The 26,164-nt window shown below is 38.6% G+C and overlaps 2 protein-coding genes across 3 annotated transcripts; both read right to left on the minus strand.

The window, feature by feature from the left end:
- Positions 1–335: 335 nt before the first annotated feature.
- On the minus strand, positions 336–14,879 carry rrp12 (ribosomal RNA processing 12 homolog). The gene is made up of 34 exons (XM_066678847.1): positions 14,645–14,879; positions 12,109–12,332; positions 11,899–11,982; positions 11,638–11,714; positions 11,130–11,235; positions 10,028–10,144; positions 9,615–9,753; positions 9,278–9,405; positions 9,098–9,196; positions 8,497–8,588; positions 8,296–8,407; positions 7,918–8,018; positions 7,685–7,799; positions 7,275–7,417; positions 6,728–6,849; positions 6,549–6,613; positions 6,243–6,405; positions 5,428–5,582; positions 5,183–5,250; positions 4,550–4,643; positions 4,306–4,464; positions 4,142–4,222; positions 3,956–4,061; positions 3,227–3,334; positions 2,917–3,074; positions 2,718–2,809; positions 2,449–2,604; positions 2,002–2,165; positions 1,714–1,827; positions 1,576–1,625; positions 1,354–1,432; positions 1,187–1,254; positions 999–1,081; positions 336–915 (listed from the first exon to the last, which is right to left on the minus strand). The coding sequence occupies exons 1-34, from the start codon at positions 14,781–14,783 to the stop codon at positions 813–815; spliced, it is 3,864 nt and encodes a 1,287-aa protein (XP_066534944.1). The 5' UTR covers positions 14,784–14,879; the 3' UTR covers positions 336–812.
- Positions 14,880–18,494: 3,615 nt separating this feature from the next.
- Positions 18,495–24,749, minus strand: ubtd1a (ubiquitin domain containing 1a). 2 transcript variants are annotated; one of them, XM_066680026.1, is made up of 3 exons: positions 23,797–24,749; positions 21,058–21,285; positions 18,495–20,596 (listed from the first exon to the last, which is right to left on the minus strand). In XM_066680026.1, exons 1-3 carry the CDS (start codon positions 23,882–23,884, stop codon positions 20,211–20,213), a joined length of 702 nt encoding a protein of 233 aa, XP_066536123.1. In that variant the 5' UTR covers positions 23,885–24,749; the 3' UTR covers positions 18,495–20,210. The 2 variants fall into 2 exon arrangements, with proteins under 2 accessions (XP_066536123.1, XP_066536124.1); XM_066680027.1 differs by lacking the exon at positions 23,797–24,749 and adding an exon at positions 22,816–23,152.
- Between the last annotated feature and the right edge of the window lie 1,415 nt (positions 24,750–26,164).

A 26,164-nucleotide genomic window follows, 5' to 3' on the forward strand; every position in this document is an offset into this window, starting at 1 on the left:
GAACCTGTACTCACACTCTGTTCATCCCTATGCACTCATGTTGGGGTCCACTGTGGAACATTAGCATTTAAATAAATAGGTGCTGAAACCTGCTGCTCTGAGCATGGCTGATTTGACAGGGTGAGAATGTTCAAGTGCTTGATCATTGTGGTGTTTAGACCAAAATATGAATCCTACCAAAATACATGTTTTTTTTCTAATATGTAATTTTGATAAACAGAGACGAGTTTGTAGGGTTTAGATAGATGTCCGGATGCAGACTTGTAAAAACATTATATATGTTGCTCAGTAGAGCTTAAAACAAGTCAAAGATATAAGTGAAACATTTTGTCAATGTTTATTTCATGCCACATATGCCACACAAATAAATATTTTTATAACAAAAAACAATCCTGTTTAATCTACTTTCCAGTAGTACTCCTTTGGGAAAAGTGGGGGAAAAATAGTTTTGCTGGACTGGAAACTTGCATCACGTAGCAGCAGGGAAATCTAATTCTGAACCTGGTCATTCTAAAAACCTGAAGAGTTTACTCCCAACCTTTACACATGACCTAGATGATGAAGGCATTCGGGGACACTGTGATATTAGGGCCTTAGATATGTTGGACCTGAAGTCTCCAGGGTGGCAGACGACCAGGACAAGGACTTGGCAAACATTGACGAGGCCGACACTTTACCTAGTGTCAGTAATTTCCTTAATATGATAGATTTCTTTCCACATCAAGTGTACAAATTAATATGAATAAGAAAACTGTTGCTCCACTGCAATCTGTAAAAATTGTTCATGTGCATTTGTGTGCATATATTTTTCCTCAAGATTTTCTCTTCATTTTCTGCATTTTCTTGCCCATCATGGCTCCTTTCTTTGCTCCTCTCACCATGCCCTTAAACTGGCCCTGCAATTTAGCCTTTTTCCTAAAAACACAAGGGTAAGCTTTTTTAAGACACATCCCAAAATACTGGTAAAGCATGTCTAATACAAAACAAACGTCTGTTACCTGCGGTTAAGATTAGCTTTCTTAAGAGGGATGTAGGCATATGGGTCACATTTCCCCTTCTTCTTAATGTCTCCTTTTCCTTTCTGTAATTACAACATGAAAGCATACATTTCATGGTTGGCACCTTACAGATCACTATTATAAAAATAAAAGTATTTATAACACAAAATAAACTTTTTTTTTCTTACCTTTGCTTTGTAATCAGACCCAGATTCCTCTTTTCTGCCCACAGGTCTATGGATCCCAATACCACCAGCTGAGTCAACATAAACCAGTAGTTAATAATACAGAAAGAACAGATTTTTAAAAATGTACTGTTACAATGACCTGCTCATATAGAAATAGAAATCTATACCTTTGTATTTCATCTGTGGTTCAATTTCCATATCATCATCATCCATATCCTGTTCTTTTTTCCTCTTCTGTGTCCTTTTCTGCTCAAAGACAGATAGGACATGAAAGGTTAAGAGATAAGCAGCATTCTTTTTACCAGTTAAAAAAAATAAAAATAAAATAAAAAAAAAGTACTAAATAAAGTAAAAAAAAAAGTGAGTACTGCATTGCTTACAGTACTCACCATTTTGACTCCAGCCTCTTTCAGAATGTCATCAATTTCTTTGTCGTCATCTGAAAAATGAAGTGCACATGGTCAAGCCACAGCTTTCAATTCCCCCCGGTTCACAGACCTCCCAGATCAAGCTCTGAAACAACTTACCTTTAGCTCTGTCATTGTCGTCGTCATCATCTTCCTTAATGATTAAACGTCCATCTGATGACACTTTAAACCCATGCTCAACCTTGGCAGTCTTCTTCAAGTCAGGGTTGGTGGCTGCACAAAAACAAGGTGACATTTGAAATAAAGACCACAGAATGAGAGTAGGATTTTTCGGTTTAAACAGAGAACATCAGACGTTCTAAAAAGTATTTCCACTCTTACAGAACTCTTGATATCTGAAATAAATGAAATGACCTTTAATCACATATGGCCAGCAGGATGTCTTACCTAGCACTCTCTGGGATGCTTTGGGGTCAAGGAAGTTGAGTGGATCATCAGACATACCCTCCTTCAACCAGGCCTTCGCCTTTTGTTTAACTGGTTTCTTCTGGCTTTTTTTAGGCGTCTCATCCTCTGAATCAGAGTCTGTCTCGGCCAGAATGTCCTCAAGACTGATAGAAAAAGATACAGTGACGAGGTAAATTTTAAATGTTCTCAAATCTCTAATCTTTACACCACTGCTGCAACACTGTTACCAAGTTAACAACGAAGTTGGATAAGAAATATTGATGTCATTTTAATGCTAATACATCATATATAATAATGTAAAATATCAGCAGCTGCTTTACACCAAATCAACCGTGTTGGGTAGTATATTTCCATTCTTGTGACTGTATTTGGACGCCAAGTAAAGCAGTGTTTATCAAGACAAACACAGAAGTGTGGTAAGAATACCTGTCCGTTTTAGCTTTAGGTGCATCCACATCACTGTCTGACTCCTCTTCATCTTTACTCAGAAGCTTGCGTCTCTTTGTTCTGGCCTCTACTTTACGGATGTTTGCCAGAACCTTGTGATGCTCTGCAGGTAAAAAGCTTTTCACCAGCTCAAATCTGGAGAGGGGAAAAAAAAAATAGAGGCACTTAAAGAAACAACCATCCTGCAAGATACATATTGTTAATGATACTAAAGCATATTTGAGTACTTGAAATAACTAAACACATACCCAAACTTGCGAATTAATTTGGTGAATATGCTCTTTAGCTTGTTTCTGCAGTGTCTTCTCATATCTTCTTTCATATTGCCAATGCTCTCAATCTAAATGGGAAACACAAAAAAAGGAATCACTGTAATTGATAAAAACAGCAAAAAGATAGACAATACAAATAGAACTAGCAGATTAGAATTGAGAGTTCTGAACTTACAATTACAGTCACATGGCTGGCCAGAACCTTCACATCCAGGGCAAAGAGGATGACTTTAACAAAGGCCAGAGTGGCCTTGACAATCTCTCGTGTTCTGCAGGACAGCAGGAGGCACACATTGTGCAGCAGCTGCTCCAGTGATGACACATCTATGGTGTCTGAATGACAACAAATTCACATTTAAACCAGCCACTCATTACTCCTTCAACCCTTTACTACAAACAATGTTGGAAATAAAAATAAATAAATGAATTAACCAAATGCTCTGCTGAATAAAAATACATTTATAATAAATAATGACTGTTCTTACCTTTGTACTGATACACAATTCTGGTGAGGGCAAGCACTGTGCAGGTAATCATTGTAACTGATCCTGTGAGTCCAATATACACCTGACCCAGGAACTCATTCAAAGCATCTGAAAGACACAAGGAAACAGTACAAATTTCAGCACAGCGGAGCAAATATAGATAGAAAATGTATCTAATTTTTCAAATTGTTTAGACATTGTTCCCCCCATCAGATGCAGAAAGTAATATACAATATGCAGTCCCTTCCAAAAAAACCCATCACCTAACTATGCATGATACAAGGAGGGAAAACTAAACTAAAGCTATCCTTGGAAATGAGTGATAGTTCCACATTGAATTAATGGACCCATTAAACATACGTTTTAAACGGTATTTAAGAGCAAACAAGAAATGATTTGTGAATGTAAACTAGAGCTGAAAAGAGGTAAATTCATACAGTGATTTACAGGCACAATACATTTTGCACTTGTACATGAACCGAAGTTGAACAGTTAATAGTGAAATACAGCAAAATCTTGTTTCAAACACTATTTAAATATCTGACAATTACATTTACTTGTGTGAGCAAAGTAACATATCACTAAAGGCATAATGTTGAATGATGTAACACTTAAAAATACCACTATGATGAATTAAAGTGTAGAGATGTGATCACCTTTAAACAATTTGGTTCAAGCTACTAAGGGACAGTCTGTATCAATTTGTAATCAATAAGTCAGTATATTCACCTTTTGGGTTATCAGAGAAGCGGATGAAAGCATTGCCAATCTCCACCAGGAGGGAGTAGGCATTTTTGCGGGCCCCAATAGATACTTCCTTAGTGCAGATAATGACCTAACACAAGAGAAAGTGTTATTAACAACTCAAAACAAACAACTGAATTGGTTGAAACCTGCTGTGTATGCTTGAGATACCTCAGGGAGCAGGGCAGTGATGAAGGCCTTGTGCTCTTCATTCAGCTGCTTCACTATGTGAATAAGGCACTTGAGTCTCGGCTGTAGAAAGACAGAAGTAAATGAAACAGGGCAATGGAAATGTCTGTACTTCTCAGACTGTGATGTTCTCTTGGGGCTCTTACTCTTTTGGCAGGTGAGGAGGCACTCTTCAGACTGCCCAGCAAGGTCTTTTTGAGCTGGTCTAGATTGGCCAAGACAAAATTCCTACAGGTTTCTCTCTCTCCACCACACATCTCCTCCAGAACTCTGTATGCCTTCTTCTGAATACCAGAGTCCTTACTCTGGGTGGACAGATACAGACACAAAAATATGAGCTCCAGCATTCATAAAGAGAAAATATGAAAACTGTAATTCCAAGGCCCTTACCGCCAAGTAAGGTTTGATCATTTCATATGTTTGTGTCATTGTTGCTTCATCTACAAATGTAGCCATTGTCACCACCAAATCCATCACAGTATGTCTGTAAAAAATGGGAATGACACAGTTAAAAGGATTGAATAATCCACTTTGCTTAGTTATTTACATCTTCAGATGTCAAACAATTATGTACAGGAAACTTAAAAAAAAAAAAACTAAATATCGCTTATGACAAAATATCCCTTTATAATTAGAAATGATTTATCTGTCTAAACATGACCAGGGGGAGGGCTGATTCATCCAAACCCATAAAAACAACAGATTGAATTTATGATTTCTTTTTCTTTTTATGTTGTATGAAAGAACATTCTGAACTCTGAATGAAATTCTTGTCTTGGTTTTGCAGACTGCTAAACAAGTTAATCACCAATAATATTTTACAGCAGTTCTGCATCTATATGCGCACATGTATGCGACACAACAAAAGACTTTCTGACACAAAAGAAAAATAAATGTGAAAATGAATATAACTTAAAAGGGTAAACCACACAAAACGCAGGATAAATACAGGTAAAAGTATTGAAAGTTTGCCTAGCATTTGTAAAGCAATGCAAAGGAGTCCTTATGTGAGGATGTAGTTACCGTGTAAACTCTGTGGTGTCTGGGCTGCTGAGTCTCTCCAAAGCTTTGTGTAGAAACGAGCTCACCATCTGGAATGTGAAAAAACACATTTTGTAATTCAAAATTGTGTCAGGGGAGACAAAATTACTATTTGTCCTAATCTTTACATAACTGCTATAACATCTCATACTCAAGGACAAACTGAATATATTTCAAACATACACAAATTCAAGGGAAGAGGTAGAAAATGAAAAGAAACTGCTTACATTCTGGTCAGTGACGCTCAGATAGGCTTTGATTGTGTCAATTACAGACATCCTGGATGGGTCATTCTCCTCATGTGTGGGCTGCTGGGTGTGCATGTTAAACAGAATGGGCAGGAAGTTCTTAGCAAATCGCCCAATTTCAGTCTTTTCCTCCTCTGTCAATTAAAAAGAAGAAAAAAAAAAATATATATATAATAACAGCACCACATACAGAACAGTTTGTAACCACCACTTAAGAATGATATTTGTTAGTGCGAGTGTTATTAATACAACAAAAATCATATATTAATATTTCTAAAAGCCAACTGGTGCTGCACATTCAAATATAAATGTCTGTTTTAATGTTTAATAATGGTGTGTAATCTGATGCACTGGCCTGTTAATCACACATAGAAGTGACTATATACTAAATGTAGGTAAGAACTTTAAACCATTGCTAACATTAACAGAAATTTTTGAAAGCCTTGCAAAATTCTCTCCATTCTGAACAAAGCAACAGATTTATTTTTACAGTTACAGGTCTAATTTGTTACTTAGTAATTGTACTAATTAGGCCAGTAAATTACTGTGTTGTTTATACATAGAAAACATCCACTCTAGCTACACATTATCTGTTATTGACACCAATCCTGTAAAGCTGCTTTGAGACATCAGTTGTAAACAGTGCTCTATAAAAGATATTAATTGATGATATGACTAGCTAAACCTTTACAGCCACAACTCAGTACCCATATATATTTAATAAAACTGATGTACATTACAACTGAGAACTGGTTTAAAACACTGAGCTTTTGGGGTGACAAATAGCTGCTGACCTGTTTCACAGCTCTTGTAAATAAGTGTGCGCAGAGATTGGTAGATGCACATTCGGAGGTCAGGGCGCTCACTAATGGCCATGCCCAAAGTTCGGGCAATGCCCTTAAAAGAACTGACAAGGTCAGAAGGCTTGGTGCAGAACCCAGGAAGCATGGTCCAGATCTAAGTCAAAAGAAACATTAAACATTTTTAAAATGATGACATATATAAATAATGATCACATTATTTTCCATGAATAAGTCATCTATAAATACATCTTAATTTTAATAACGACATCTCAACAAGGAAAACTTTGTATGTGTTACCTGCAGCTGTAATGTCTGATATACTTTTGCCACCAGTTTCTGTCCTGCCTGCTCCAATTCATCAGCTGAAAGAAAGTATAAGAGACAGCTATAAGCATTCTTAATATACAATATCAACCCACTGTAAATGGCCATCTAATGGAAGCTTTTGATATGCGTTTTCACTGAGGGTCACTAACCTTTCTGTTTTAGAGTGGATGCCAGTGGAAGGAAGTAAGATGCAAAGTATGCTAGTTGAGTATTCTTCACATGATCCCTGATTACAGGTATGAGCCAGCTGCGTGGAAACTCCAGGTCATCACTGAAAATACATAAACATCACAATTAGCACCCCACACACACTAATATTAAAATACAATAAACACTCAAGAAAATAGAACACACCAGTCTTTTACGTCTATGTTCTCCCTAGCATCAACAAAGTTGCTTTTTTCATCACCCAGATGTGTGGCAATGGTTTGTGATTCTCCAGAATGGGAGAATCTACAGGGGCAGAGGGGGGTGGGGCATACTTTTGCTACCTATTAATATCTTGAACTAAATATATGACATTTATCTAGGTTTTTAGGATTCCATATAGTTTATGTATATGTCACAACTTCAGCCTACATGTACTGAATATTTCGTGAAATACCATGGATAAATACTGTACTGTTCTAATAGTGTTTTCTAGTAATTTAGAGGCCAAGCCAACATTACAAGTGTAACTTTGGTGTGATGACTCACTCTGTGCCAGTGATGAGCAGGGGGACAGCATTCAAGACCACCTGTGGACCCATGCTTTCCACTGCCCTTCCAACAGCCAAATCCAACTCCCCACCGTAGGGGAAACGTGGGGTGGCTCGGAGGTCACATAGAGACTGTAGGCTCTGAAGAGAGAGCATGTCCAAATACACCATCAGTGTCTGTATTCAGTTCAGCAGCAATAGCTTATCAGAGAATTAGCTGAACAGATAATTTTTGAGAACGTCTTAACACTGTATCAGTGGAGACTTTGACCACCTCCTTAAAGCTGCAAAACACATGCAGTTACATTCCAATGCAAGCAATCAATACTTTGCACCATCCATCAATTTCTGTAGCAAGAAGCCTTATGTGCAACATTTGTTTTGCATGTGCATAGATAAAGGTCCTACCTTGATCATTACAGGGTGGGCATTTTTCCCTGCAGCTCTGTAGAAGCAGCCAAGAATCTGCAGGACAAATGGCCAAGACGCGTGAAAACGGTATGATAAACCCTCTTCCACAGCACTACCAGAGACAGAGAGGAGAAAGTAAGACACACAAAGTGAAGAAATATTTATGTATAGAAAAACTACATTGGTCAACAAAATGTGGGATAAACTCACGACACTGACTAGAAACTCACCGAAACATTTTACAAACGTAATGTCCATTCCCTGTAGATGTGCTGGGTAAGATTTGCCCAATTTCTGCCATATGTGGTGCCACGCATTCATTGATAAGCATCTATAAAAGAATAATTCTAATCTCAATAACAGCCATAAAATCAAACAACAAAATGAAAGGAATGCTTCACTTTTATGTTTGTGTGCCTGGTGACAATCCTTGTCAAAATGAAATTAAGTGTATCTCAGTACAGTCTCATTAGTTGTCCTTTAACATCAGGAAAACTAAACCATTCACAATAAAGATAAAACATTACACAATTTAGATCTGCTTAAAATGTAGAAATACAACAATCAAATGAAAAACGTGTGCAGCGTTACAAGAGCAGCATGTTCACCTTTAGGGTCTGTGTGGCAGCAGAAACCACCTGTGTGTGTGGAGACAGGAGGCAGGACATGGCTGTAGAAAAAAGGCGGGGGAGATGGCCTAGACTCAGCGAGCTCTGTAAGCTAAATAACAAATATAATCACTCACTTATTCACTTTTTGTTAAGGACAGCTGACAAACCCATAAACACAAAACAACTAATAGCACTCACCTGGACAGGTGGACATGCGCCTTCTCCATGACTGCAAGCCAAGCCAGTAGTGGCTGCAAATCATTTTCACTAGGCATATAGTCATACAAAGCCTAGAAAAGAGGAAATCTATGTTAGAGTGGTATTAAGCCTCAACAGCCCTAATAAACTGGCTTTGAAACATTTACTGCATCCTTAAATGTTTTTTCAGCTTAGTTGGTGATATAACTTTGTTTTTTTGGGTATAAATAATTTAACATGATAAGAAATGTCCTAAAGAAAAACATTAATATAACTGTAATAAAAAATTGACAGAGCAACGGCTCATATCTCTGAAAATTCCTAAGTAGTTTCACAAGTTCACTCGTAAGTCAAGGTTTCACTGTACTTCCATTACAGTTAAGATCAGTTGCAAATCAGCTGCTGTTAACTAACATTCTGTGCTTCTACATTACATGCTCAGAGCATAGTTACAAAATGATACATGATTCTAAACTACACATGAATCAGAAATGGCTGAATGAATTATAGAATGTGTATATGGAGAGAGAGAGAGAGAAGAAAAAAAAAAAAAAAAAAAAAAAAGAGTGCATTATGAATGAATGTTATGAATGTCATTTACCGTGATAATCTGCGCATTGAGCTCTGCAGACATGGTGGAGGCGCTGGGTTTGCCACTGAAGAGTTTATGGAAAGCCTGCATTGCTCCCGCTGTCACTAGCTTTGGCCAACAAAGGAAGGAGTTTAATTTCAGTATTAAACATATTCTTATTGTTTATCGTATAAGACTATAGTTCCTTACCACATGGCTCAGAGTCATCACTCGAAGAAGAGTCTCACAACATGACTTCACAGAGCTGAGGGGAAATGTAGAAATAAGCTCCTTCAGAAGCCCCAGCACATGTAGTGTGGTTGTGTCTTCTTTGTTACCTAAGCAGAAGAGTTTGAGGAAAAATGAAAAGATAAAATAAAACTTCACCCAATTTAATTTTACTTTCAGCACAGTCCTATTGAAAGACTAATAACATTCATCTACCTCTGTAAAACTATTAAATTGAGAGTCAATTACAAGAAGAATGTCTGCTAAATGCAGTAGATCTAAATGACAAGAATATTCATTCATGCACACATAACCCTACCTCCTGCTTGCTCGATTTCTTTGATACAGTACTTGGCTGTGGTGACTGCAGCAGGGTGGTGGCTGGGGGCATTCTCTGAGAACATGAAATCACTGCCACGAAGAACAGCACACACACCCTGATGGGCTGCTTTACGCACCTGGAACATGCAATACATCAGAAATAAAATCAATCCACAAATACATACACTACAGCAGCTAGTCAATCATTTTTTTCATTCAAGTTACAACTTGAAATAAAGAATAAGGCTTTTGGATTGTAGGCAGTTTAAATAAATTAATTTGAACACAACATAAATAAAGTTTAAAAGCTTTGTGAATTTAGCTGCCATTTACAAAAACTATTCTTTAATAAAATTCATTCATTTTGAGGATTTAAAAGGCATTTAAAGAATAGAGCATGTAGCTGCTGACCTTTGGTTTAGAGTGCACAGTAAAGCAGAGCAGGCCATGGTAGACCTGCATCGTTGATGGGTAACTCCACACTGAGAGATCCTGCTTTCTCAACAACGTAGCCAGGCATGCCAAGATCTAATCAGAGACACATTAGTGAATGTCAGGACATAATTCAGCTAAAAAGCAGAACCACAGCTGATGTCTGCTTACACCACAGATTATAAATATTATTGTCTGTAGCCAACTGAGAACAGTTATTTCCCTAAGCTTGACATATTTGCATCAGTGAGATGACCCTAATTTTGTGACATGCAAAAAGTGTTAAGGTGTGCTCCATATTATTGTGAAGGAGCAGTGTGATCAGAGCAGATCTGAAAGGTGAGTTCACCACAGATGACAACAAAAATGGTCACCAGTAGATATCTGTTGTGAATGTAGTTTATTTTTATTACAAAAGGGGACATGATATTGACAAAAATTATACAGAAAATTTAGAAAACAAATACAATATAAAAAAGGACTCACCTCTCTGGTCATTGCTTTAGGTACAAACACAGGAGCCTTCCATTTTGTTGTATTTACTCCCTTAAACATATTCACATGGCTATTATTCCTTTAAATATAACAGTATTTTCAGTTGGCCAACTTTAATTACGCTCTCCCTTTCCTACAGGTTTGTTTCAGGTGATTACCCACTTCCCCAGGATAACCATGGATCCTTCCAGTCCCCAGAAATAGGCTCATCCAACATTGTATACCCCATAGGACGAGAGTTAAGCATTATTCAAATATACAATGTTAGGGTATATTATGTGTCCACCATCTTGGTGACAAGTCAATGCCCCTTGACTTCATTATAATTAGATATACATATTCACATATTTTGCATGTCATGAAAATTATGGCGCTCTCACTGATGCAAATAATGTCAATATAACACACATCATACATTTCATGTATGCAGTTAATTTCAAAAAGCCAATATTTGTTTGAAGTGTTGGGATATTTGTTGGGAGTTGTGGAAACTGATTTAAAAAACAAAAATTCTAGTTTACAATAATCTGGGAAACATGGAATAAAAATGGGTATGTAGCAGTAAGAGTAACAGTACTGTACTTACCCATCGAATAGAGGACACAGAGTCCACGCTGGCTTGTTTTGACAAGACATCCATAAAGGCTTTTGCTGTGTCTGAAAACTTCTTTATAAGAACCGGAGCAGGTACCCTAAAGAGCAAAATAGAAGTTAAATTTTATATCAATAAAACAAAAAGTGCTAGAGATTGTTCATTATGGATTCAGTCTGGCATTAAAAAATTCCAACACAACTTCATATGAATAGCAATTTTAATACTCATGCATTTAATAGGGAGCATCATATGTGATCAATTTCTCCAGATGATAATTTGTTATACATTTCTGACTCAAGTAAAGACAATGAACATAGAGGGACTCATTACAGAATCCAGTTTCCACATTATAAATGGCCAAAACCTAAAAAGTAACACTGGCGCACTGGAGTAAATATAAAAGCGTTTAAGAGCTACAACAGTGGAATCGGGTCAGTAACACAGTGTTGTATACAAACATATCTTCCAATAATAATTTTACAATGTCAGGATGACCCACCTTTTCATCACCAAATTCAGTAAATAGGAAACAGCAGCCAAAGATTCACTGCTCTCTACTGCTTCAAGGGTTGTCATCTGTCACAAGGAGATATTAAGGGCAATTAACACACCTGGCAGCATCCAATACAACTTGTAATGTCAAACAATTCATCACTTTTCTGTTTAAAACACTTAAATAACCAGAGCTACCCAATCTGAAACAAAAAGGAAAATATACCATTTAAAGGGGAATAATCGACTGAAATTGAGAGCCACTCACCAAAGCTGCAAAGTATTCTGTCTCAGTTTCCTTCCCCCCTTGAGAGCGAATCACTTCTGTTACAGCTGCTAATACAGCACAGATCTAAAGACCAACATATAATCGACTTGTATTTTAAGTAGGCCCTGTGGTTTGCTGTGATAATGGAATATCATAAAGACAATCATATGGAATATCATAAAGACATTTTACCAGAAATACTGGACATACCTCTTTGTGTGCAGCAGAGTTGGACTCCCAATACCGCTGGACTTTTCTAAAGGAAAGGTTAGAACAGTCTGACACTCCACTGAGAAATGTCCCAGAGGTCCTCTCTGAAAGGGCTGCCTCCTCCATGGCATCCCCTGCTCCATCACTGCTTCTACCCTTCTCCAGAGTACCCTCCTGGAGCTCATTATGAAGTTTCAGGGCATTAATCGTGAGATCACTTTTCTCTGTAATACAAATCAGACTCATTCTTTTATGCCTGACATTTTACTCATTTGTTTCAGCGAACAGGTTCAACATTAGGTTTTAAGCTCTTTAACCACAACAGAGCCCTGTCTACTGACAAATGCCTGCTAACTGAAAGAGGAGCTAGACAGTCAAGGGTCAGTGCAAATATACACTCATCAGCCAAAACAATATGGCCACCATGTATCTACACTCACTGTCCATTCCTTCAGCTCTAGCTACCATACAGGAAGGTTTTGTAGTTCTATAATGATAGACTGTAGTCCATCTGTTGCTCTGCACCCATTGTTAGCCCCCTTTCAACCTGTTCTTCAAATGAGAACACCCAAATACCACCAAGGCAAGGCAAGTTTATTTATAGAGCACCTTTCGTACACAACGGCAATTCAAAGTGCTTTACAAAGCGATACAGAAAAATTACAGTAGAATTTAAAAAGTAAAAGAAAATAAAAATTTTTTAAAAAGTATTAAAATAGAATTAAAACAATATATAATACACATAAAAATGATTAAAAAGCTATTCAGTAAAAATTAAAACAACTTAAAATATAAGACAATAAAACAGTAATAAAATGGACAGTTATTAAAATAGTACTAGAAATAAAATAAATAGATCTACATTTTTAATTCAATCTAAGTGCAGTGCTACTCAAAGGAGAACGGGAAGGTCTTTCTAGATTTATAGATATACTTTAGTCTAGATTTGAAGATAGTAATATTTGGGGCAAATCTGATGTCTTCCGGGAGTCTGTTCCAGGTGCAGGCAGCATAGTGACTGAAAGCTGCCTTCCCATGGGTGGTTCTGACCTGGGGCACCACTAGCTGACCAATCCTGTGTTTAATTGGGACCCAGTGCAATGACCTGAGGACAGGAGTGATATGCTCGGTTCTCTTGGTTCTAAAGAGTTCTAGCTGCTGCATTTTGAATAAGCTGCAGCTGCCTAACTGGACTTGGGATGTCCAGTAAGGAGACCATTGCAGTAGTCTAGCCTGCTAGAGATGAATGCATGAATGAGTTTTTCCAAGTCTGGTTGTGACACATACCCTTTGAATTTTGATATGTTCCTGAGGTGATAAAACACTGATTGTGTTATTGCCTATATTTGGCCATTAAAGTTGAGATGAGTCCAGAATTATGCCAAGATTTCTGACCTGGCCTTTAGGCTTTAGAGCTCTGCTGTTAAACTGAATAGTGATCTCAAGTCTTTGCTCCTTACAACCAAACACAATCACCTCTGTCTTATCTTTGTTTAGTTGAAGGAAACTATCCCTCATCCAGTTATTTTCTGATTTAGGCAGTTGCAGAGAGTGTCTATGGGACTATAGTCACCTGGTGACAGAGCTAAATAAATCTGAGTGTCATATGCATAACTATGATACGCTATTTTATTATTTTTTAGGATTTATCCAAGTGGTAACATGTAAAGGTAAAACAGTAAAAGTCCAATAATTGATCCTTGTGGAACACTGCAGGTCAATGATGTTCATTTTGATTTATATAGTTACCAATAGCAATAAAGTAGTTTCTATCCGCTAGATATGATCACAACAGAGCCAGTGTGATGAAGGGACACTGACCTGGTGGTGGTGTAGTAGTGTTGTGTTGTGCTGGGACAACAGTGCTGGTGAAGTTTTAAACACATCAGTGTCATTGCTGGACTGAGAATAGTCCAGCAACCTGAAATATCCAGCCAACAGGATCCTGTGTCCACTGAGAAAGGACTAGGTGACAACCAACACAAACTTTACTGAAACCGAGGAGCTACTGTCTCTGACTTTACATCTACAGGGTAGACCAATTAGGCAGGTGTGTCTAACAAAGTACAGTGCGTGGACTGTGTTTAAAAACTCTAGCAGCACTATTGTGTCTGATCCACTCGTACCAGCAGAACACAGTCCAACACCACGACGTCAGCAAAACTGTGGGGGTCATGACCATTGAAGAACAGGTTGAAAAGAGGCAAACAAGTATCTAAAACAACAGATGGACTACAGTCTGTAAATGCAGAAAAATGGTCAATGGAGCTGAGAAAATGGACAGTGAGTGTCGAAACAAGGAGGCGGTCATAATTTTAGGGCAAATCAGTGTATGATCAGTACAGGCCACACTACTGCTCTAAAGTGGAAAATATCTTAGTGAAGTTAATCAGTAGCAACTGTCGGCCTTCATTGATATCTGGTGTAGAACTAAGCACGAGTAGCTAAAGAATGAGTTTAATCTGAGCGTGTTCCTTGTTTGTGAGCGCCCCAGCAGAGAGAGTACAGACAGTAAACAGTTCCCAGTCTTCTTTACCTGAGGGGCGGCTGAAGAAGCGGCTCTTCGCGGCTTGTCTATGGCGACTTGTCTCAGGGTTCGAGTCGCTGCTATGCCCTTTCTTCCAGCGCTTCAGTTTCTGCGCAGCTCCGGATCGCAATTTCCCAGTTTTTACCATTTTTATTTTCAGTTAAAGAGCCTACCCTCGTGGCTCAACCACTCCACGCTGCTCTACACGTCGCTCCGTAGATATCGTCATCACCCTGAGCCTATACCTCACTACCTCTTCTCCTCACCGTTAGAGGGCAGAGCAGAGCACTTCTTAAAGGGCGATTTAACCGAATTTACCAAATTTCTGCATAATTCTAGAGATTATTTAACTAGGGATTATTTGATGTGAAATGATGAAACCGTAGAGAACCATATAACACCCGTGAACATCTTGTTTAACATTTTTAACAAATCTATGTTTTGTTTATCAGAATTAGAAGAATTACAATAAAGAATCTCTTTAGTTCGCCAGGTTTGTTGCACATAAAAGGAATTTGCCTTGGTGAGTGCACACATTTATGACATGTAAAATTTTAGACAGAATAAAAGCACGCAGACGTCTATAAAGTATAAAAGTAACAAAAATATATTTTTTTATAAAATTCAATTGGATTTTAATGCACAATAATAATGAAGCGGCGCAGCAGGTAGTGTCACAGTCACACAGCTTCAGGGACCTGGAGGTTGTGGGTTCGATTCCCGCTTCGGGTGACTGTCTGTGAGGAGTTGGTGTGTTCTCCCCGTGTCCGCGTGGGTTTCCTCCAGGTGCTCCGGTTTCCTCCCACAGTCCAAAAACACACGTTAGTAGGTGGATTGGCAACTCAAAAGTGTCCGTAGGTGTGAGTGAATGTGTGTGTGTCTGTGTTGCCCTGTGAAGGACTGGCGCCCCCTCCAGGGTGTATTCCCGCCTTGCGCCCAATGATTCCAGGTGGGCTCTGGACCCACCGCGACCTTGAATTGGATAAGTAGTTACAGATAATGAATGAATGAATGAATAATAATGAATGAGAAAGAGCTATGTGAAAGGATCCTGAGTCGTATAACTGAAGTCTGAGGACACGTACTATACATATGATATAAATCATTCATTTATTGTCTGTACGGTCTTAACCAGTTGAGGGTTGGTGTGGGTCTGGAGCCTACCCAGAATCACTGCGCACAGGGTGGGAACACCGTGGGAGGGGGGTGCCAGTCCTTCGCAGGGTGATACAAACTTAAATATTCACTCACCCCTGTGGACATGTTTGGGTACCAAACCACCTACTAACATGTTTTTGGACTGTGTGAAAACCACATGGACAGCACACCAAGCTCCTCACAGACAATCACCCAGAGTGGGTCTTTAACCCACAACCCCAGTACCCTACAGTTGTGCAAATAAGCATTCTTACATATGAACTACAATACTGTAAGGAGGTTTTAGGTTTATGTTAGGATGAGCAGACGTTCTCTTTTACCCGGACATGTCCTCTTTTTTAGACTTAAAAAAATGTCCAGGCGGAATTTCACAAACGTTCGGGATTTTGTTTTCCTAGAGTTTACATGGAATTTCGAGAAGCGTTTCGTTCACAAACTAGTCTCGCCCTCCCCTACTCCGTTTGGTTCACTTGAGTGAGAAGGGGGCGTGGTGAAGTAGCCTAAAATCTTCTGATTGGACGGTCTGACTGTAGAGCTACCGTTATTGGTCGACAACCTTCTCCGTAAACATTTAAGTGGCAGTGAACACACACACACACACACAGATCAGCTGGTAGCCATCCTCTGTGCTCAGGGAGCGTTTGGGTGTTAGATGTCTTGCTCAAGGCCACTTTCATATATGTTCCTGTTGGACCTTCCAGTACTTTCAAGTACCAAGTTCAATCCATTAACATTTAGGCCACAGCTGCCCAACCAGCAAATAAAAAAGCAGAGGTGGCAGATTCCATCTGATGGTCTTGTCTGCTGTCCTGATTATTCCACTAGAGTTTGGATTGTTTTTATAAGATGGAGGAACCAAACCAGATTTTTTTATACAGTAGAAGACAATCAGCAATCATGCCATGGCTTAGTATTTTAACCAATCCTATCAATTTGTGTAGAGCGTTTGAGCTGTAGCCTAATGTTGGAGAGGCAGGTGGAGATTGTAGATAGGCAGAGCTGACTATTTGCATATTCATATTCTGTGCATACTGAATGAAGGCAGTGTTCTCTCCATTTAGGTGCTGGTTTCCTCCAGGTGCTCTGGTTTCCCATGGCCCAAAAATACACATTAGTAGATGGATTGGCTACTCAAAAATAGGTGTGAGTGCATGAGTGAATGTGTGTGTTCTCACATTGCGGCCAGTGTTTCCGGGTACTCTTCCGACCCATCACAACCCTGAACTGGATAAGTGGTTACAGACACATGAATAAATGAATGAAAGCAGGTAGTGTCATAGTCACACAGCTCCTGGGACCTGGAGGTTGTGGGTTCGAATCACGCTCCGGGTGAGGAGTCTGTGAGGAGTTGGTGTGTTCTCCGCGTGTCCTCCAGGTGCTCCGGTTTCCTCCCACAGTCCAAAAACACATGTTGGTAGGTTGATTGCTGACTCAAAAGTCACCATAGGTGTGAATGTGTGAGTGTGTGTGTTGCCCTGTGAAGGACTGGCGCCCCCTGCAGGGTGTATTCCCGCCTTGCGCCCAATGATTCCAGGTAGGCTCTGGACCCACCGCGACCCTGAATTGGACAAGTGCTTACAGATAATGGATGGATGGAACTTTAAGTGGTGTCAGGTTGATTAAACAATCCTTGTTAATATACTTAACCCATTTTAAACATGGCAACCCCCAAATGGGAGCCCACTCTATGGAGCATGAATTGTTATTTTATTTTCCACTGGATGTGAGTTGTACTTTATAGAAAGTCTTAAATTAAATAATAGCATTCATAAAAACTGCTTGTTCCTTTTTGGTCATAAATAATGACTAAGCCTTTAAAAATGAGTGATTATTAAAGACATGTTTATATTTAAATCTAACAGTATCACTGGAATACTACTTGTCAGATACTGCTATATAATAAAAAAAAAATTAATAAATAAATTAAATCTGATTTGTTTAAAATCAACCTCTATCTCAAAGTACACTTCACACCCGTATAGCTAGCTCTCTGTTTGAATCCTACAATGCACTAAGGACTTTGAGATGTTCCCATAGTTGTGGTCAAAAAAATCTTTTTAAATGTCATATAGATGACTTCTCTCCACATTTGCTATGTTAAGCAGGAAGCTTGATGAGACTTCATCATTACATAACCATTATGTCACATAAATCCCTGGAGAGGAATAACATTGTCTTTGTATGAGATACAATGCCAGTGTCATTTCAGGACTCTGATTATTTTGCGTCCTAAAATAGCATCTTATGTACACAATGTATCCAACCAAAGGAGACAACAGAAAAGAAAGAACAGTGAAAATATCTGTGGTGAACTTTGGTGGAGAAAGACCTTGTACAGATTGCAGTAGGGGTGAGTAAGCCTGGGCTAAAATGGTGTCAGCATCACTCTTCAAAAACATATTAACTAAATAAAACTCCAAATAAGACTAATGTTTAAGGATATTCAATGTGTAAAGAGTAAGATGATTAGTTGATGAATGAGCTGCTGCAGTTTGAGCTCTCATTAGCTCCATTACTGTGATCAATAACTCTCAAAGACCCATTTTAGAGAGAAATGTGCTAGTGTGCTTTTTAAATGATTAAAATGTTTGGTGGCTTACTATTATTATTATATAGACTAACATTAGTAGTTAACTTTAATTTGTTTCCATTAAAGCTCAACCTTTGGCTGTACTTCAAGAAAATACAGATACTTGGGAGACAAAGTCTTTTATGTTATCAGTGAGCTCACACCATCATCATATTTCAGTATTTTAAACCATGTTAATAAGAGGATTACAGGTTAAAAACAGACCTAAATTTGCCCATTGAGTGTAAATAAACAAAACTTGCATATGCATACAAATACATCCTTGCAGTCTTAAGAAGCCTTAATGTTAAGGGCTGCATGGTCATAAAAATAAAGCATTTAAAAAAATTATATATATTTATTTATTTATTATTATTTTTAATTATGACTTTAAATAAGGAATATCACAAAAATAAAGAAAATTACATCTCTAAAGCACTAGTTTATAAATACAGCACTATGCTTCTTATCCAGATTACAGTGTTGTGACAACCCATGTTGTTAGCCATGAGAGCCAGTGGTGTGCTACTGACAACTGAAAAGATACTCAAGAAGCTGGACAGTTGTTTCCCCAGAAAATAACTATGTGCAACATGAGAATTCATTTAGTTATCTGAAGCATACTGTTATACAGTCAAGGAAGGAAATGCATATATGTTCAGGAAAGCATAAACTACACCTTACACGGCATCAGCAATAACGTTGGAAATTACATTAAGGGAAGTTTCACATACACTGTGAAAACAGAACAGTTCCTCACAAGCTCCTGCGAGCTGATTTAGCCACTAGCAATCTTATGCATTATAAAAGTACAAAAATATCTATATAGATTTGTTTAAACAGAAATTTCTTTAAATTGTGTCCATACAACTGAAAAATATCTTTGATCAAATCAGAACATTCTAATAAAACCGGCACCATTCATCATGATTCAGGTCAGGCTTGAGATTTTATGACATTAATTAATTCATTCATTCATTTTCTTTAACTGCTTTATCCTGATCCACTTTACTTCACGGCTGAAGTTCTTGCAATGTTTGATCCCAACTCAGGTGATCATTAGGAGCTGGCTTTGTATTGGACGCTATACATGTTACTTAAAGGTAATCTGCTTTCAGTGTTTGTGTTCAAAACACCTTAGTACAAACAATGTGCCAAATTTTAGCGCAACTTATTTTAAATACTGACATACCACACAACAACAGTGCAACCTGGCTACCTTCTGGAGTGCTACAAAATTAACATTAATTTACATTTTTACTCTTTCTTTTTAAAGTAAATATATGACAGAATAATCAACAACGACAAATAAATACCCTACTGAAGTGAAGGACCTGGTAAAAGTAACATGTCAGACTATATATTATATCTTCTTAAAGTAACTTTCAATTTTGAACATAAGATTAAAGTGTGAGGAAAAACTGAAAAAAACTCACTAAGAATCATTAACGAGTGAAAACGCTGTCTTTTGAATATGAGTAAGTTATGAAAGACAACACAAATTCTTAACTTGACTATATTAGGCTAGGGATAAAAATTCATCCATCCCATGGAAATACATGATCATGATTCTAAGAAAATCTATTTAAATGAATTCCTGACAAATCTACATAAACCTACCACCATCTGTTTCCAGGCAACTCTGGACATCAGCTTTATGTGTGATTGTCAATGCAAAAAGACCAAAGAATTTGATATCCATGAGACATAGAGGGGACATTCCAATTAATGTCAGTAGCACAAGGCATTTATAGTTTCCATTAAATGAGATGCAACACCTTATAAAGGCTCTCTCACGAGTTCCTCGTGTCCCTTGAACTCTGGGTTCATTCATGTTAACCCATTTGCTCAGATGGGAATGATGGGTTGTTTGACAATGACCTGGATTACAAAGTCCTTCTGAATCTTGGTGTCCTGCAGACGGGTTTTGTCGGTAAGTAGTTTTCCAGAGAAGAACCAGCGTTGGTTGACAGCATCAATGTCCTCCTGAACCTGTAACTGCTTCTTGAGCTGGCAGATAGAGTCTGCCATGCTGGCATTCAGCCGCAGGTCTTTCCCTGTAGAGAGGCGCACCTTCAGCTGGAACTCCTCTTTCTCCTTCTTCTCCTGCAGTTCAGCCTGGTCAGACATGTCACTGTCACTGCGCTCTGAGATGAGGTTGACAGGAGGAGCCAGGCAGTATGCAGGGAGCTGGTACCGGTTCCCCAATTCATCATAGCACTCCATTAGAGAACCTGGAACACAGTCATTTCAGGGGAGGAGCCAGAGTTAACTTAATAATCAGTTACATTTCTAACTTCTCATTCTTTTTTTGTCTGATAATTTCCATATTTTCAGCTACATCTTTAAACTTTCTAAGACTCCCTTAGCCTTATGCAAATGGAAATATTAAACGATTAATTCAGAAGTGGATGGCTTTTGTTATGATGTAAATTTGATGAAAAAATATGGTTGTGGATACAGATTATTGTTGCAATGATAATTAATTGTTTAAGAAATAAATAAATTGAAAGGCAGCCCTAAACATGTTTAAACACAATATAAACGGTATGTCAATTTAATATTACATTGTGATTGTAATGAAATAATTATACAATGTAAATTAAAGGTACAGGGAAATAACAATACCTAGATTCATGAAATCATTACAGAAGTTTAAATGCAAATATATTCAAGCATAGTTCTTTGTACATACCGTGCGGCAGTGTGATACTGGCACCATCTACAATAGCCTGTGCAAGCTCATGGTCATTACACTCAATTGCCAAAGTAGCAGCTTTCAAGGCATCCCAAATCTCTTTGCGGCCATCGAAAGCTGGTGCTGTATCCCAGAACTCATCTCTCTTGCTGCGCAGCTGTCCTTCTGTCATTGGGTAGTCACTCTTCCACTTAGGCTTATCTTTTTTTAAGGGTTCATTGCGTCCTAAAGGGGAAAAAAAAACGAACTAAACCTTTTTTGATCAGCACTGATCACAAAAAGGAAAGCTATATTTACATAGTCATATAGTTCAGTTTGTCAAGATCACATTGAGACACAAGAATATCCAAATATTCAAGCAGACTGAACTCTTGAAGTAGTATCTCACTGATTTGAAATTATCCACTGTAGCAACTTCAGTTTCAAAACAGAGCTCAAATACTCCTCAATACAGACGTCAGTGACCATAACTGTACCAACTGAGGCACGAAGGGTAGATAGTAACACAGGACAGGAATAGCATTCAGCTTTCTAATTTGAGGAGAACATCTTTCTGCGTCTCTCCATCTGCGATGCCAATTTGGCTTTAGTCCCAGTTCTATGGTTTACAATGTCTGAGCGTCTCTGCAGCCAAGACACGTGGACCTCAGTGGAGTCCTGCAAAGAGGTGGTAAAGTCTTCAAAACATCATCCCAGAATATTGAGGGGGTATTTAATTAAAGGCCACGTACAGAGCATGGCACAGCTACCGATGTGTTAGAAAACTTAGCCACAAAATACCCACAGTATAATTGAGTCTGATTTTCAGTGATTCTCATGTCATTAGTATATTCCCTCAACAACTGAGATAAAATGGTTAATATCCTATGATCCATACTTTCTCATCTGCAAGTCCAAATAACAGCAAATAAAGCTGTACATCTCTGTTGTCAGAGCAGAGGTCGAAGAGAGAAGGGGGGGGCAGCAAATTATTTATAGTGCTTTGGATTACAACCTTAATCGGGTGACACATAACAGGATTTAAGTGTCTTTCCCATAATGCATCTCTTGCCAACATGTGCAACAGAACACAAACAACTGGGAGTGTTTTGTAAAGAACTCAAGGTTACAAAGGCTAGAAAATATTGCTGAGCAAATGGTTCAGGATTTATTCATGAACCCCTATCTCACTGCAAGTCTGTTTTCTGTACATTGTAATGACTTGTAAACAAATAATTTTAATGTTGAGAAACACACCAAAAAAATCCTATTTTTATGGCAAGCAACGCAGTAGCTTATCATAGAAAGTAGAAAGAGGAACAGAGAATTCAGAATCCTACAGGCTACAGCATCACTGCATGCAAAAGCTGCTTAATGAGAAACAGTAAGCTCCTGCTGGAATATGCCACAAGCATTTTAGCTGGAGCGACATGAAGCATGAAGCCAGCAGTGCCTGCAAAGCTACTGTAGCCTGTTTGACATCTTACATTTAACAAATCCCTTCCAATTACTAGACGAAGAAGATTAAACATTCATTCAATTTGACTTCAGTTTGTGTGCAACAGAGTGGCAGGGTGGAACGGCTTGTCATACTGATTATTAAAAGAGTGATGGCAGTTTAAAATCACTGAATGAACTGCAGTTTTACTAGAATTAATCATTAATACCAAATAACTGATGCCTAGCATTGCTCATAGACTCAAGCACAAAGATGATAGGTACAGCATATTAAACTACTAACACAACTTTCAGAGCAAGGTCTGTTGCTGAACTTACTTTTCAATAAAACAGAAACTGAAGTGTAAGAGTCTCTTGAGTTTGCAACTCCCATTGCTGTAGGATCCAGCGATATGTAAAGTTGAATGAAAAACCTACATTTGCAAAGCCTCTTCCCTGACCACAAAAATAATTCCAGTGTCCAGAAATCACTGTCAGATGGCAGTGTAATCCCTTAGATTCTGGATGAAAACTTGAACGCCTCCTCTGATGAGTGTGAAAGATGAGCATGAAGTAACTTCCTGGACGCTCACTCTCAGCACGGCGAAACTGTACATCTACAGCAAATTTAGGTGTGACACTTCTCTGCTAGCTTACTTATGTTTACTTTGTTCCATGGCCACTCCCCTCACCTGTTTACTGAGAGCTAATTTTACGAGCTCACAAAAATAAACCCAAGAGGTAGAAAATGGTAACTTCTCAGACTACTGTTTGGGAACAATGACTGCACAAACCCATCCCAACAAACCCAGTGCCTAATCCAATCAACTGTCTTTAAGAGCAAGGCTAGGAGTCAAAAATAAATCTGCAGTAAATCCTAGGATTGCCCAGCATGGTGCCTCCTGATGAAACTCCCAACTGTGACACTGCACCTACGAATTTCCTGAAAACAGAGTGGGTTTGAACTAATCTCAGAATGGCTAATCTTAATTGGTTTCTAGGTAAATGCAGCTTTTGGAGGAAATCAATTAAGCAATTTACTGTTCAATTTCAAGATCAAGGAATCAGGAAAGGTGAAGTGTAAAATACCAGAGCTCTCTCTCCTTCCTAACTAAATTAAGGCTGAATTCACAAAACAGTGCATTGTGGGTGATGTTGGGGTTTTGAACACTTAGACAATGTTTCATTCCGTAATAATATTTGGGGTTTTTCTGTGAGATAAAATGCGAGTGACGGCAAAACACCAAAACTTTAACTGTAATATTTCTGAGGATATTTGTGGTGAATATTTGCTATGAACCTGTTGCCTTCTTCACTTACCTCCCCTCTTCTTGTTGTACCTGGAGCCATTTCTAGACGAACCAGCAGCGGCTCCAGCTCCTCGCACCGTCCCTACACAGCCCCCCATGTTTGCCCCTCACACCGAGGACATTTCACTTCCCAGTCTTTATTGCAGCGGGTAAGAGACTAAAGAAACAGCAGCAGTGACTTAAACTCGTGCAGTCAGCTGGACACTGTCTCTGAAAGGACTGCCCGCATTTCTATGTCTGTGCGCGGCGTGAAGAGGTGAAGGTTAATCCATAAAACGAAGACGACGGTTAACCACACTCAGCAGAAACAAATGCGCTGTCAGTTAATTATGCCTGAGCTTTACAAACATGACCCTGATCAGTAGAACTACAGATCTCGATTAAAACACACGAACTTCTAAAACGTGTTTAAATTAAGCCTTTTAAAGTCAACTTCGTCTCTCTGTAGAAACTCTGAATTCCCTCGAGTCTGAAACTCCGAGCAAATCTGCAGCCGCCGTCCTCACCGAGCTCCAGCTCAGGTGAAGACAAAAATAAACACTCCTTTTTTAAAGTAAAAGTCCCAGTCGCTTCATCCACATGAGAACGTTAAAAATATTTCGAATGATTAACGTCTTTACAAGTACATCCAAGACAAGAAAAATAATTTAAAATTCGGAATCGTTTACATTCTATACTTTTAAGTACTGATTAAAGTGGGCGCAGGAAGACGGAGCACATCCTGGTATTATACTGCCATCTAACGGACAGACCGTGAACTACACTGTAAATCAGACTGTGCATCGTAATAAAGTTGGTCTCTCTCTGTTGCTCGGTATTTTTGGGATATTTTATTGTACAGGAACAGTTGTGTCGCTCCCAAAAAAACTCGGTGTGTTGGGTTTGATTCATCCGGGACACTGTCTGCGTGGAGTTTGATGTGTACACCCGGATGTTTCTCCGGGTGCTCCCACAGGCCAGAAACAGGAGTTCTTAGGTGACTTTTGCTATGAAATTGTCCACATTTGTGAGTGACTGGGTGGGTGTTTGAAACTGTCCACACCTGTGAGTGTGTGTGACAGTCTGAGTGTATGAAATTGTCTACAGGTGTGAGTGTAAGTGACTGAAGGAATTGTTCACAGGTCCACAACCCTCATAAGGAGAAAGTGGAGTCCTTACAAAATAATTAATGAATGAATTCTGTGTTTTCATGTTATTTCTGATTCAATATGGAAAGTAGGCTTATGTTCCTTTTTTATCATATTTCAGTGGTTTATAAAATTCAGTCTCTCACACATACCATCATTTTAAAAAAATGCCAAATTTGCAACATCCATGGGTCTGTTTGTTTGTTTAGATTTGTGGGTGTGTTGAAATGGTTGAATGTGGTGTGTGTGTGTATTCCAGGTATAAAAGTGCAATGTCTGGAGCCACTGAGCAGCACAAAACTATCTCTCTCTACTGGGCAAACTGATCCAAAAGCTTCTGAAAACGAACAAAACAGGGAAAACATGAGTGGGCAGTGCTTATCTATGAAGACCCCTAGAGCACAGATGTGAACACTGACCATTTCTTCTGCTCACATTTGAAAACTGACTACATTCTACTTCTGGCGGTAGATTTGACTTTGATTTTTTGAAAGGTTTTTGTTTTTCATCAGGATTCAAGCACATGGGGCAGAAACAGGGTCAGCAAAAGATGATCAGTGGCTTCCAGAGTATTCCAGCATAACTTGACACTATACTAAATTCACCACAACGTAATACACATGACCCTGTGGAGTCCTACAATATGCCGTACGCATATGTTTTTTGTTTCTTCTTGTGTTTTAGTCTGTTTGACTAGTCCATGCTCAATACAATGTTTTTTGTAATCACTCCCTAGGCTACGAGTTACATAACCCAGTGAATTATAACAATATTACCAAAATCTTTCCACTCTCTGTCTGTTTTCTCAGATTTAACATACATTAGACTGTAGCCCACCTGCTGCTCTGCATTTATTTATTTGTTGCCCCTTTTCACATTTTGTTTCATTGGGCAGGTATAATTTGGTTGGTGAATCATTCTCAACGCTGCAGTGACACTGACATGGTGGTGTTTTGTTAGTGCGTGTTGTGTTGGTATAAGTGGGTCAAACACAGCAGATATGCTGGAGCCACTGGCCAACTGATAGATACCAGCTGCTCTGTAGGTGCTATCACAAAACAGTCAGTAGCACCTGAGACAGACTGAAAACTCCTTGTAATATATTGTAATAATATATTTTTGTGACGCTGAAAAGAAAAATCTTTTCAAGCAGACAAAAAGCAGATAAACATTAAACAGATGTGAAAAAAATCAATTGTAAATAAAGGCATGAAACAAAATTGATCCGACTATATGGTTCTTGTCTATAGG

The sequence above is a fragment of the Hoplias malabaricus genome, chromosome 8, assembly GCF_029633855.1.
Source record: "Hoplias malabaricus isolate fHopMal1 chromosome 8, fHopMal1.hap1, whole genome shotgun sequence".
Lineage (NCBI taxonomy): Eukaryota > Metazoa > Chordata > Actinopteri > Characiformes > Erythrinidae > Hoplias > Hoplias malabaricus.

Excerpts from the sequence above, each read along its gene's own strand:
- rrp12 (XM_066678847.1), bottom strand. The coding sequence starts at position 14,783 with ATGGTAAAAACTGGGAAATTGCGATCCGGAGCTGCGCAGAAACTGAAG. Across the intron at positions 6,850-7,274 it reads CTGCTCATCACTGGCACAGA|TGATGACCTGGAGTTTCCAC; the intron begins GTGAGTCATCAC and ends ATGTATTTTCAG. Across the intron at positions 3,075-3,226 it reads AATTGTGTATCAGTACAAAG|ACACCATAGATGTGTCATCA; the intron begins GTAAGAACAGTC and ends GTTGTCATTCAG.
- ubtd1a (XM_066680026.1), bottom strand. The coding sequence starts at position 23,884 with ATGGGGGGCTGTGTAGGGACGGTGCGAGGAGCTGGAGCCGCTGCTGGT. Across the intron at positions 21,286-23,796 it reads GTACAACAAGAAGAGGGGAG|GACGCAATGAACCCTTAAAA; the intron begins GTAAGTGAAGAA and ends TTTCCCCTTTAG. Across the intron at positions 20,597-21,057 it reads CAGTATCACACTGCCGCACG|GTTCTCTAATGGAGTGCTAT; the intron begins GTATGTACAAAG and ends ACTGTGTTCCAG.